We start from the raw sequence: 13,767 nt of genomic DNA, 5'->3' as shown, positions 1-13,767 counted from the left end.
TTCTCCTAACTACGATTTCTATAGGCAATTTATAACATTTCGAGAGCTTCAGATCTTGGTATCTGAAGGCACCTCATCCTATATGGATAGTTGTAATCCGTTTATGGCGGTGTAATCGTATCAAATGATCGAGCAAGAAAGCTGCCGGATATTGATTAATAAGGAGGAGCGTTCGCCGGCTGATAATATGGAAATGTCATATGACGCTCATTGTGTACACCATGACAGGTGTACAGGATGAATCAGGATAAACCAAGATGAACCCCTGCGACAACCAGTATATTAGTCAGAACTTAGCTCTCCAAGGAGGGTTAGCCCTTTTTGGCTGAGTGGGAAGTTTGATACCCTGGTGTTAAGGGACGTATTTAGATGGATCTTCCTATCTAGACGTGCCGTACGTACAAGAAGGAATCGCTAAAGAAGAAATGAGAAAGAAGGATTGTTGTTGCAAGGAAGTCTTGTAGGTGGCTCACCGCCTTCAGGACAGCGCAGGCCTTGGCCGAGTCACTAAGGTCTAAGGTCCTTGTATAGGCAAAGGACCCATAACAGTACCCCCCCCTCCCTCTATGTAGGAAGTACAGGTCACAGGGTAGGTCATGTTGCTTTAGCCTTTATATATGCATCTCTGTTTAGTGAGCCGTCCTGAAGTCTATATTGTTTCGTACGATCCAGCCACTCATCCAGAGCTTGTACTTCCTCCAAAGCTGTGGCAGCTTCCCAGGTTGGCTGAGCATAGCCTGACCATTTCACTAGGTATTCCAGCCGGTGACCTCTCCCGTATCTCCTGCGACGTTCGTCCAGGATTTTCTCTACCATGTATTCTTCCTCACCGTTCACCATGATGCTAGGGGGCTGGCTATCATCATTCTTCTGGGAAGGAAGTGGATCTGATGAAGCCAGCCGAAGCAGGTCCACATGGAAGACTGGATGGATCCCTGGGGGCGTATTCAGCCGTACAGCATGACTGCCCACCAGGCCTATAACCTCATACTTGGCGTTCTTCCAGTCAAGTTTCTTACTGGGTCGGTCCGTACGGATGTTCTTCAGACTTAGCCAGACCTTATCTCCCACTTGGTAGTTTGTGGCCGGGCTCCTGTGTTTATTAGCCTGATTCTCTGTATTCTGTTGGGAATAGGCCATGGAGGCTTGAGCCCAGTCTAGGGCTTCCTTAACTTTCCGTACGATGGCTTCCCCTTTCTGGATAGGACTCTTGGTTGGTTCTTCAGCTAGATGCTCTACCTCCTCGGTAGGGGTAAATGGGCTGAGGGTTGTAGCCATGGCTTAGATAGAAGGGGCTGACCCCTGTTGCTGTTGATGTACGGCCATTAATTGCCAGCTCTGCAAGTGGAAGTAGCCTGTTCCAGTCCTTCTGGTCATAGCAGGTATACATGCGGAGGTAGGTTTCCACTGTGCTGTTCATTCTCTCTGTTGATCCATCAGTCTGAGGATGATAGGCTGTAGATAGCCGGCGGTTGATCCCTGTCAGGGTACATATGCGGGCCCATGTATCACTTGTAAACTGGCTTCCCCTGTCCGAGGTGATAGCCTTCGGGATCCCGTGTTTGCTTATAAGTACTCGTACGAGTGCCCAGGCCACACTCTCAGAGTCAGTTTCTGACATTCCTTCTAGTATCACACCTTTGGTTAATCGGTCTGTGATAACCATGATGTTTGTACAACCTTCGCTCTCTGGTAGGTCTGTAATGAAATCCATTGAAACCTCCTGCCAGGGACGATCAGGCACAGGGAGGGGCTTTAATAGCCCCCTTCTCTGGTCTCTCCAAGACTTGGTCCTCCCACATATATCACAGTTCCGGACGAATCTTCTGATATCCCGGGACATGTTAGGCCAGAAGTATTCACGGCTAACCAGCAAATATGTTTGCTCTCGGCCAGGATGTCCTGTCAATATAGAGTCATGTGCAGCCTGAATTATACTCGTACGGAGCTGTTCACTATCAGGCACCCACCTCCTCCCACGGAAGAGGATATGGTCTTGGGCGTCCAGCTGGCATTCTGAGATTCCGACTTTCAATTGTAGGTGTGGAGGAAATCTCCTTGCTCCATCTTTCAGGCACAGTACTGCTTCACTATATCTTTCATCCTGTTTGAGTGCCTCCTTCCACATATCACTTTTTTCGTACGGCTCCCATGGTTGCTCTTCGCCGGTCGGAGGGTGGCAACTACCGTCTTCCCCCAGTGTTTTTCTGTAAAAAGTTGCATCGTACGAGACTTGACCCTGTCATCTTCATCATCAGGCATGTCTTGGTCTCTCCGTGAAAGTGCATCAGCTCTCTGATTGGCTGACCCTTTCCTATATACTAGCTTGAAGTTGAACCGGCTGAGAAATAAGGACCATCGTACGTGTCGTTCTGTCAGCTTCCTTGGGGAGAAGAAGTACTCCAGGTTTTTGTGGTCTGTAATAACTTGGAATTCTCCACATGAGCGCAGTTCAGCATCCCAGGCTTCAAGACATCGTACAATTGCGAGTAGCTCCTTGTCATAGATCTCATAGTTGCATTCAGCTGGAGAATTCCTTTTAGAGAAGTAGGCACATGGGTGCAATTCCCCTTTTTCATTATATTGAGAGAGAACTCCTCCTGTATTATAACCTGAGGAGTCGGTCTCTACTACCGTACGGTAGGAAGGGTTGAAGGTTGCTAGGACAGGTCCAGTAATAAACTTTTCCTTAAGCAGATCAAAGCTATCCTGGCACTCCTTAGTCCACAAGAAGGGTGTCCCTTTCTTTGTCAAGTTGTTCAGTGGGCGTACGATCCCTGAGAAGTTAGGGATGAACCTTCGGTAGAAGTTGGCAAAGCCCAGGAATCCTCGGACGCCCTTTATAGTAGTAGGGGTTTCCCATTCCTTTATTGCTTTCACCTTCTCCGGGTCCATTTTGATTCCCTTCCCTGCCTGTATTATAAAGCCCAAGTACTTTGTCTCCTTGCACTCAAATTCGCACTTCTTAATATCCAAATATAGGCCTGCTTCTTCCAGTTTCTTCAAGACCATTCGTACGTGCTTCCGGTGCTGGCGGAGGTCCCCATTGGTATAGACAAGCACATCGTCGATATAGGCTGAGCAGAATTCATCTAGATATTCCCGGAGCTCCAGTTGATGTATTTTTGGAAGGTGCTCGGTGCATTAGCCAACCCAAAAGGGGTGACTAGCCATTCAAAGAGCCCGTATCTCGTACGGAAGGCAGTCATCCATTCCTGGCCTTTGGCTATGCGGATCTTATGGAAGGCAGCAGACACATCCAGCTTAGTAAACCATCTGGCTTGTCCAATTTGGTTCAGTGTCTCATGGATCAGGGGCAATGGATAGCGGTCCTTCTTGGTAATGGCATTTAGAGCACGGTAGTCGACGCAGAACCGCAGTCCTCCTCCTGGTTTTCGTACAAAGAGTACTGGGGCTGCAGCTGGGGAATGGCTCACGCGGATAAAGCCTTTCTGTAATAGTTCAGAGAGTGTTTTCCGGAGGCCCCAACGGGTTCCTGGGTCATGTTGTAAAGGGGGCCCCAGCCTACTAGAGGATCCTTCCCACTCTCCTCCTGTACGAGCTCGATTTTGTGATCAATCCCATCTCCCCGGTGCGGTGGTAGTTCTTCTGCTTTGTCTTGTTCGAAGAGCCTTAGGTATTTCCAGTATTGCCTTGGTAGCTTTGTACGGGGGTCAATATGTCTCTTTGGGGCCAGTGCCTTCTGTATATCTGCCAATGAGACCGCAAATATCTCAATATCTTGGCCACGGCACCTTTTCCTTTGTATAAATCCTCCCATGGTTGCGGCGGATATCTGTGCTATGTTCAGCTTTGGTAAGGGCCTCTTTGTAGTACTCCATAGACGGACTCCAGTAGTACAGAGGTACAGCCTGCCCCTCTTAGCCTCTAACCTTCCATCATGTTGCTCCAGCCAGGGGAGTCCCAAGATCAAGTCATAGCCCAGGTTATCGGGTATCACATAGAAGTAGGCTCCTTTTTCTGTATGCGCCCCGATGTCTAGCTGAACCCGTACAATCTTATTAATCTCCTCTATATTCCCGGTCACTCCCTTGAAAGGTTTCGGGTGGATAGGTATGGTGGGTATTTGATGTATCTTGACAAACTTGTCACTGATTACCCCATAGGTCAGGCAGCCTGTATCTATCATTGTACGAGCATTATAGGTATGGTTGACTAGTGCCTCCACCAAGAATGGGGGGGTATTCATGCGCGAGCTGTTGAAATCTTGCCAATCAAGTAGTATTTCTCTAGCTGTATAACCCCTCTGTACGCGACTTTGCACAGAGGTTATTCGTTTTCCGACTCGCTCTCGCTGTAGTCATCCATTTGGTCTTGTTCTTCCTGAACTGTGGCCACCTGCCTAGGGCGCCTGGTAGGTTTTGTAGGGCACTCTTGTATAAAGTGGTCAGGATCACCGCAGCGTAGGCATTTGCCCTCAGACAACCTCTTTTGCTTCTCCTCTGCAGGCGCCTGACTAGCTTTTCTTGGGGTCCTGGTCCCTTTCGTACGGAGGGCCGCGACTTCCTTTTGTAGGGCTGCAATTTGAGCATGGGTGGCTTCCCAGTCCATTTGATCAGGGGTCCCGGTCCGGTCAGAGCCTCCTGCTGGTCTTGTACGAGCGACATGCGTGGGGACAGCAGCGCGAGATCCTTTTCGTGTAAGCCTGGCCACTCTCTGGAGGTTGTGGTTGATTTCGCGCAGTTGATTACAGTAGTTGTCGTACGAATCCTCCTGCCTAATACCAACCATGGCTTTTAGCAACTCAACATTAATTGCCGTGTCCAACAAGGCCTTCTTCTGGTTATCATCCCAATTAATCCCTCCAGCATTAAGAAGTTCTTCGTCAAATTCATTCAAGTAACTCTTCAAAGTCACGGTTTCCCTTGCTTCATTGTATTCACTCGTACAAGAGCCTTTCTCTGTCGGTCAGGGTCACCAAAGGCCTTGTCTAGTACCGCGGAGAATTCTGCCCATAGCACGGGAGTCTCAGATTTCTGGCGAGCCAAGAGCCATGGTAGTACACGCTGGCTGGCTTTTCCTCTCAGGCGGCTGTAGGCATAGTAAACTTGTTCCTCCTCTGTAGGGTAGCAGGCGGCGTCGATTGCAAACTTCGTACGAAGGTTCATCTGGAAAGGAGGGTAGTCCTTAGGGTCTTCTCCAGTAAAGGGTTCGACATCCGGGTGACGAGGACGGGGATAGCTTCGTTCGTAGGGGGTGGGCGTTGCGGATGTAACTGTAGTGGTAACTGGTGGATGGTTTCTCAGTTGCGAGTTCCGTACGGCCTGTAGTTCCGCCCGTAAGCTGTTATTCTCTTCTTGGAGCTGTTGTTTCTGAGTCCGCATCTCTGTACGGAGCTCCTGGAGCTGCTGTAGCAACAATGCGACGCTTTCTTCTTCCATTGTCATAGTAAAAGGTCTCCTCATACTATTATTGAGATTGGTCAGCGATTCCTAATGTTAAGGGACGTATTTAGATGGATCTTCCTATCTAGACGTGCCGTACGTACAAGAAGGAATCGCTAAAGAAGAAATGAGAAAGAAGGATTGTTGTTGCAAGGAAGTCTTGTAGGTGGCTCACCGCCTTCAGGACAGCGCAGGCCTTGGCCGAGTCACTAAGGTCTAAGGTCCTTGTATAGGCAAAGGACCCATAACACCTGGCTGGCTTTTCCCACGTGATATAGTGGTTATGTGGGAAGAGATCGATGCTTCTCGTGTTCTCGTGGTTGCAGCTCGCTTAGACCCGTTTTTAGGTCGCGCGACCCAAGGTGCCGGAATGGCCTGCTTATCTAAACAACTAGCTTACTAAATAATGACTAATTGAGGTCGAAACCCCAGGGGCAGGCGGTACTGAAGGGCAGTTATGCCCCGACAGGAGGCCGCAGCTCACGTGGGCCACGTGATCCGCCGAGTGACGTTAAATAATGTGGATTATTGGGGTGGTTATGTAATCAATATCCGTAGTGAACGATTTCATTGAAGGTCTTGATCTCCTAACTACGATCTGTATAGGCAATTTATACCTTTTCCAAGACTTCAAAAAGAAGATTTTCGCTTATGCAGGAGATATCCTTGCCATACAGACAGTATGAGGCATCAAACAGATATCCCTGCATACAAACGGTGTAAAGCATCAAACAGACAGGCAAACAAACGAGGTGCTGAACATTGATTAGTAAGGAGGAACCTCCTCCGGTTGACAAATAATAAAACGAAACGACAGAATGGTTAACACTGGCAGTTGCCTGTGTTGTTGCAACCTGTAATTGACTATCTTGCCTTCTTCCATTGCCCTTCCTTTTCATCCTCATCTCTGCGGGCCCCGATCGCTTGCCTCTCGGTACTTTAACTATCTGAATTAAAACCTATTTGAGTCTAAACTACCGTCTGGTCATTGCTATCCAGAACATCCTACGGCATAACACAATGGCGTCAACAGACAAACCCCAGATTCTCCTTCTCTGCCTCTCATACCGCGAATTTCTCGACGAGGTCTACTCCCCACTATTTAACAGCCTGGTTGAAGTAGCGCACATCAAGCGCGCAAAGACTGCGTCTGCCGCAATCAGCGCCCTCGCCTCGACCACCTTCAAAGCAGTCATCATTGCCGACGAAGGCCTTACTAAACGCAATACCGCAAACCAGGAAGTCCTTGGCAGAGTCAAATATTACATTGAAAATGGCGGTCTCGCTATCGTCGGCCTGCATTTCCCCAATTTCACGACCATGGACAGGTTCAAAGCGTTCTTCCAAGCATTCGGCCTTCCCTGGAAAGATGGCGACTATCACCGCACTACCTTCCAGCTCAATCCGTCTGCTACCTTGCCCGAGAGTACCGAACCCGCGTCGTTGCCTGGACCGTATAGCATGAAGGCACTCCATGTTACAAATGCCAGGCCCCTAGAGAAGATCTTTGTCCCTATTGAGGGCGCAGTGACACAGAGTCATGTTTTTGCGCCGGGGTATGTTGATCAGACACAGGCCGCTGTTGTGGGGGCGAAACTTGGCTCGGGACATCTCGTGTATTGTGGAGATGTTAATGGGGAGGATGGATCGAACCAGCTAATGTTGGCGCTTTGCGGGTTTTAGGTTGGTATGGTGTTCATGAGGTTCACGCTATGAACACTGATATGCTATGGAAGAAACAAGTAAAGAAGAAAGGCCTGACAGCGAGTTAAACGTTCCACCATTCTGTCCAGGGAGCAAGAAATCTCAGGCGGGTGTATCCTAGATGTGGCATAGCAAAAGAAAGGAGCTGCCCTTTGTGTTCTTCATAAAGCCCTCGCCTCAAACTTCTCCCGGTGAGTGAAGTAGCCGACAACTATGGTCAGCCTAGTAAGCGGAAAGGCTACACGTATTCCTTGCCTGCCTGCTGTCGTATTGACAGCTTCGGGCTTCAGTCTTAGATGATGAAATAAGACATGTCGCTTTGCTTATGAACATAGCTGCCGGTCACGGTGCTTAAATTATCCGCTGGATTGCTGGATACGTCGTTACTACGCACTATAGTGAGGGGTCGGTCTCACCTGCAGCCTCTTCACCAGCCGGGTCTTATGGGCGGCTTGAACTTATCTGCGACTACGATCGTCCTGAGGGACTATGTCAGAACAGTCATTGGTGTCTCCATCAACTGTATCCCACACCTACCTCTTAGTGAGCTAAAATGGCTACCGACATCGAACGCGTTAGCCCGGCGCTTTCTGTAACACCCCATGTTCTTCAGCGCTCTCGATGCATACTCAATGGGGCAACACGTCGGACACCGGGGCAGCAACGTATTTTCCGGAACTACAATATCATGATGCTCGGACTTTCAGAATGGATCCATGCTGGACAATGCCTACTGCGATCTCGTCAATGTCCTCATGACACGCTGTTGGCGAGTGCCTAACACGGGAGGAGCTTGTAAATTGATATATATTTAGTTTGCATATAAGTACATAAACACCATCAGGTATATGAATCATAGTTCGTCATACGCATAAACAAGTGCCAGATCCTAGTTCTAGAACATCAAACTCAGCAACTACTGAAGACGAAACTAGGCACCGACCCAAATGCTCCAATATGCTCCTCGTTCCAGGCTTCGAAGTCCAGGTCGGGCATAAAACTGTCTTCTACCAGGCCGCCATCAGCATCGGTGTCGGTTGCTCCGGCACCTAGATTCTCTGGGTTTCCGAAAGGCAAGTGCACATCAAAGTCCGGCGAAAAGAGTTCCTCACTAGGTGTGTTTTCTGAAGGTGTCCCAGTGGTTACAGCCGTGGACGAGCCGAGCGGGGGGCAGTTTGACAGAGAGCTGTTAGACCGGATGCTTGGATTATGACTGCCTGGAGAAAGCATGGAGCCGTCTGAAGCGATGCATTGAGAATAAATAGAGCCCCCAAGAAGTGATGCTTCAGCCATTTGCGTGGGGATCATCATGTTTGGACCATGGCCTGACGGCATTTCACACTTCTGTAGCAACCGGGTCGTATTTTCTTCACACGTAGAAAGCCGTTCCTCAATGCGCTGAATGCGGTATACAAGAGTTTTCAGTGCCTCAGTAATAGGAATACGAGAATTAGACGACTGCTGGTCGCTGCTGTTGCTGGGTGTGGGGGCCTGGGTCGAGCTGGTGTCGGCAGGGGTCAGGTCTGCCGTGGCCGCAGTTGAGGAAGCTGGACTTGGGCGTGCGCTATTGTCCACTTGGACGGGCAGAGACTCGGGGATGTTTAGGCGAGGTAGTTGAGGCCGTAGAGGCGGCGGCACCGGTGAAATATCTATCTCAAAATCAGTCAGGAATCAACAACGGGCAGGCAGGTCCAATACAGATGTCATCTGGAACAGGGTCATGCGGGAATCTGAATCTCCACAGCATTTCCCACCCTTGTTCTTGACTATAACTCGGCCTCACGATACAATGCTCTGCGTGGATGTTGTAAACAGAGACATTGTCATAGTGGCGCAGGCACTTCGCGCAGACATATTCTTGGTGGCTACGCTCTAGGTGGCGGCTAAATGGTCAGTGACAATGTGAAAGACTGAAGGGTGGCAGATACCTGCCTGAGCTCAGACACATATTTGAAGCCCGGACCCATGCAGGTCCGGTATCTAACAGTGTGTACGCTGCTGTAGGTGATAGGGTCGTTTTGTGATAGACGCACGCAAATTTGCGTCTGGACCTTGTCCGTTCAGGCGAGGATAATCGCTGGCGCTTCCTATTTTCATTGCCGTCACTGCGTCCAGGGTGCTTTTGCTCATCATTCGATCCGCGACCTCGAGGCAGCTCCGATCCTCCCTCGGTATCGTCGGCCTTGTCAGGCCTGAATACATTCTCACCAGACTGGTGCGAAGGTGGAGGCGCATCGTTGTATGATATTATCGCGGGGCTACGAGAAGGGCCAAGTGCCGTAAAGGATACCAAAGCCTCTTTCTTTGCGATTGGATCTTCCGCAGGTTGAGGATGTAGGGGTAGTGTCGATGATAATACAGACGCGGTGGCAAGCGCCGCTAAAGACGGACGAGGAGCTTGCGGCGTGTCTGTACCTTCAGGGCGGGACTGCTCCATCTGCCTCTCAGTAGATTCCGCTTCAGTTGATAGCTCCAGCGGATAGGGAACCGAATTCCGCGGCGCCCGCCAGGGAGCAGTCGTAATCGCAAGAGAAGGATCAACTGCGGTGAGTTGCCACTTCACCCCCTTATTCCTAACCCTACCCTGGCGGCATTCGATCACCGGTTGGAACACGGGGTTCGAGGAAAGTTCGCGCGCGACACATTCCTGCCAGCCGAATTTCTTATGGGCGCGGTACCAATGATCCGCTCGCATGATCTCCTTGCATATCTGGCGAGCAGACAGCGCCTTTGACGGGCTGTTCCGCAGAGCCGCCTCGATTAAGACCGCAAAGTTGGCGGACAAATGCGAGCTGAGCTCTGCAATGGCGAGCTCGGGGTTATCGCGAAGGGCTGCTGGGAAGGCTTCATGGCTCGTTGTCCGCGTGGTAAGAGTGGCTTTCCAGCTGTGAAAGACGGCGCGGAAGGCGTCTTTTCTGCTCTTTCTAGGGCTCGCGGACTCGACGTAGACCACACGAGGACGAGTATCTAGAGAGATACCGGTATATTGTCGCCGGCGTGGGCCAACGAGTGTGGACCCAGTGAGGTTTGATTTGCTCGAACGTGGTAAAGACCTGCGGCCGGGGTAGCTAGTGGACTGTGGTGCCGCTGTTTCTTCTATCGTATCCAGCCACTTCCCCACAAACGATATCGGTCGATGTCTTGAGGGGCTGGTAGCGCTCATGGCTGTGGCAAGGAACCCAAGAGAATAAAAAGGAGCACGTTGTGGCAGTTTGGGAAAGGTCGGAGAGTCCCCTTTTTGGTCACTCATGCCAGGCACCATCCGCTTCTGCCTTGCTTACTTTTTCTCTTGTCTCTTGACGCTTGACAAGATTCTGCAAGCGAGACTTGGCAGCCGCTCATTGCATTTGGCAACTGGCAAGGCTGGCAAGAGTCTTGACAGACGGCAACCAAGGGTACTCTGCGCAACGAAGAGCACTCGACAGTTGACAAGACTTTTCAGTCTATATCAGCCTGCACTCGACCCGTACCATGGGTTTGCTAGCCTCGTTCAACTTTGCAATCTCGAATACCAGCACCTGTCATAGACACCGCCATGGCCTACCACGAACCGTTAGATGCCGCCCCAACCAGCGGCCATCTACCTATAGAGGTCCCGAACTCTGTCGCTCCTTGCAACTCCTCCATAACTCCCAACAATACCCTGTTTGAACAGGAACCTGACAGAGATGACGAAATTCAACGCTATCTCCAAGCCACGGGCGAAACAATTTACCAATCGTGGCGGCCTTCGCTCACAGCCTCGCCATATCTAGTCCAATCAAACGTCCAATATCATTATCCAAGCAGCCAATCCCAGAACCCTGGGTTCCCTGGCTCTACGTCATCGTTCATGCAGCGCAACGTGACACAGGCGGACTACCATTATTCGATGAACACGCACGCCCCTTCAACTGCGATGTCTGACCTCTCACTTGCTAGAGAAACTACACCAACCGGAATTTTGCAATGCAGATGGGAAGGATGCACATATACAAGGGATTTCGGCCGTGAGTCCGAGCTGCTGCGCCACATCCGACTCATCCATATCAGGCCTCGCCGGTACCCCTGCCCTGTCAGCCCGAGGTGCAGGGCATTCAATAGGAAGGATAACCTGCTTGAGCATCTGCGGAGGATTCATGGTGTTCAGGAGTAGAGCTATTTGTCGTCAGTGTTATTTCACTTTACTCTGGTATTGCTGATATGGACATTCGTTGGGATTTGCACAGAAAGCGCTCGAACTTTTGCTTCTCTTATCGCTAAGAACACTAGAGTGACTCAATAAACCTCCGTCGATATATCCAATCCAGTTCACTTGGAGCCTAGAGTCTCCTCCAACAAAGTGGGCGCCATGCACCCACTGAAGTACTTTGATCATAAGCCCGTGCCAAGCCTGCCAATAGGCGTCTTTGATGGGGCGTAGACGGTAGCGATTCGGATGGTATCTTCCACTGCGGCCCAGTGCATGCCCGCCAGTCTTGGTTAACCGGATTTGCGTGAAAGGAGCGGAGAAAACGAAAGGTTAGAAGAAGGTTGAGGGAAGCCAAAAGAGGCTGAGGCAGCCCATACTTGAACAAGCTTGAAGCAGGCTAGAGTACAGATGAATTGCCTTCAGTACTGGTCCCTCAACAGGCGAGTCACATCCTCACTCGTATACTATAGATCATATCTGCTTTAGAATATTTCAGAACAAACCCTCAAGTCTGAAGACAGAAATGCCTATACGCTATTTACTCTTATATTTGAAGAGATTATTTGTGGGAGTCTTTACGAAGCGAAGCCTAACTTATCAGGTATACAGTCAGGATTGGCAGAAGATGAATCCTCCTATACACCGGTGTACACGATAAGACTGGACAACAGCGCGACGCTCATTTCAAGCACCGCTCCAGGAGTGAGCTCTGTAGTCATAGTGGATCATGATTACGGCTTATCCTATGCGCAGTGCTAAGATGATCATAGCAAATAGATGTCTAAATGGGGTTTACCAGTGCATGTGATATTGACTGGGGATCACAGCATGCAGAGCCGTGACACTCTCTCTAACAGAGAGGTATACCTACAGGCTACTACCTATACCTTTACAATAAATTGAAGGCATCTGTTTTTCAAGTGTACCAAAACTTTGTTTGTTGGGGCTAGTAGGGCTTAAGTAGTAGAAACTGGAGCTTGCTGCTGCAGTGCAAACATTGCAAAGTATAATTAAAGCAGAGATAATATAAGGGATAAATCTAGATTACTGGTTTTGCATTTCTTTATTATTGTTTCTATCTTTATTTTTGTCTGAATTGCGTCCTCAAAGCGGGCTCAAGGCCGGAGTCCATAGCCGGCTTAGATCTACTGGGGTAGCTTTAACTCCTATTATTATTGACTTCATTATTGAGAAAACAAGCACATACGACCATAGGGTGTGGAAAACAGGGCTTCCCGTCCGCTCAGCCGTACTTAAGCCACACGCCGGTAGGTTAGTAGTATGGTGGGTGACCACATGCGAATCCCTACTGTTGTATGTTTTTTGCAGTGATTTTTATCATACTTCCGGTCGCAGTGGAGTTTTCAGTCTTTTGATTTTCGTACCGGCCAAGTTAAGATGTTTGCGCAGTTACCAGTGTAACGGGCGTAGGCAGTATTATTTTCAACTGGCTGTCCTGTATAAACGAGTATCACAAGCTTAGAGAAAGAAAAAGAAACAAGAGATAAAAGCGCAGATATCTCCCTCCTCCCTTTATCAACCTTTTCTGATCATACGTCAGGACTTCTGAGTTCCCGGACCTGTATACCGCCGGACCTACATGCCGACGGATCTCTTTTCCTAAGCTACGAGGCTGCAATTCCGAGGCTGTATACTGATGTTGCAGAAACCTTATCTAGAACTAGGTTGAGGGCATGGCCGACAACCAAGCTCCAGGCCATAGCCTGTGACAACCAGCCGCATTGTAGCCGCCACACCTAGCTGTTCCCTTCCCAGTTGTTGTGGAATATGCTCAAAGGGGAAAGGGCAGGAGGAAACTGTATCGACTACACCAACGTAGCCTACTAAGGATCGGATGCCATATGACGATTGTCCATCTATCTCGTTGACGATTACCTCTTCTTACTCTTCTGTTTTCCCGCTATATATACATGCAGAGGGAGAGAACCTTCTATAACCAGGCGACGTCCGGTCATTCCACCGGAGGTCAGGTGGCCTCATATTTCCGTATCACCAGTCAAGCATGTTATTGAGGACTTTGACAGGGTGGAGGTCTCCCGCCCAAAGTTCAGGTCAGAAACCAGCTGGGTTTGACGGCTAAATGCCACCTGACGCAGTCTGCCTCAGGCAACAAGGCGGCTGAAGCTTGGCCGAGCCCTAAATACCGCATGTAGATTCAGGTACCCATTAGAACCCGCGAAAAGCCCATTTGTACCCGTCCTCGTATAATTTTGGTGCCAAGATGCATGAAATTTGCTTTGTTACTCCAGTAAAATACAGTATTTCCCTACAGTATTTGTTTACTGTCACGGGGTCAGCCTAGGATGAGATTCTGCCGCTGCTGACCACACAGTTGGCTGAGTTTTCTCGAGCCCCGGCTCTGATCCAAACCAGAACCTTGAGCTATGTTTTGTCTTATCTATGTACCTGTTTAGGAACAGATCTCACAGGGTTGGGGGGGTGTTTATACACTTACTGCAGATTATC

At 49.6% G+C, this 13,767-nt stretch overlaps 4 protein-coding genes across 4 annotated transcripts, besides 1 other annotated feature; 2 read left to right on the top strand and 2 right to left on the bottom strand.

Annotated features, from left to right (window-relative positions):
• Nucleotides 1-13,767: part of a sequence feature (contig 1.32 1..435990(1)) that runs on past both edges of the window.
• ANIA_10256 (uncharacterized protein) lies at nt 346-5,744 on the bottom strand. The gene is made up of 8 exons (XM_050612942.1): nt 5,510-5,744; nt 4,911-5,427; nt 4,512-4,866; nt 3,530-4,137; nt 3,197-3,452; nt 2,239-3,092; nt 1,301-2,008; nt 346-1,233 (listed from the first exon to the last, which is right to left on the bottom strand). The coding sequence occupies exons 2-8, from the start codon at nt 5,424-5,426 to the stop codon at nt 595-597; spliced, it is 3,936 nt and encodes a 1,311-aa protein (XP_050468793.1). The 5' UTR covers nt 5,427; nt 5,510-5,744; the 3' UTR covers nt 346-594.
• ANIA_02026 (uncharacterized protein) lies at nt 6,426-7,088 on the top strand (the record flags this gene model as incomplete). Its single annotated transcript, XM_654538.1, has 1 exon — nt 6,426-7,088. The coding sequence occupies one exon, from the start codon at nt 6,426-6,428 to the stop codon at nt 7,086-7,088; it is 663 nt and encodes a 220-aa protein (XP_659630.1).
• On the bottom strand, nt 8,019-10,272 carry ANIA_02025 (uncharacterized protein; the record flags this gene model as incomplete). Its single annotated transcript, XM_654537.1, has 3 exons — nt 8,019-8,758; nt 8,893-8,903; nt 9,143-10,272. 3 exons carry the CDS (start codon nt 10,270-10,272, stop codon nt 8,019-8,021), a joined length of 1,881 nt encoding a protein of 626 aa, XP_659629.1.
• Nucleotides 10,645-11,351, top strand: ANIA_02024 (uncharacterized protein; the record flags this gene model as incomplete). The annotated part of the gene is made up of 2 exons (XM_654536.1): nt 10,645-11,098; nt 11,239-11,351. The coding sequence occupies 2 exons, from the start codon at nt 10,645-10,647 to the stop codon at nt 11,349-11,351; spliced, it is 567 nt and encodes a 188-aa protein (XP_659628.1).

Source organism: Aspergillus nidulans, chromosome VII (genome assembly GCF_000011425.1).
Source record: "Aspergillus nidulans FGSC A4 chromosome VII".
Classification (NCBI taxonomy): Eukaryota; Fungi; Ascomycota; class Eurotiomycetes; order Eurotiales; family Aspergillaceae; genus Aspergillus; species Aspergillus nidulans.
This window is presented reverse-complemented; position numbering and strand designations above follow the sequence as displayed.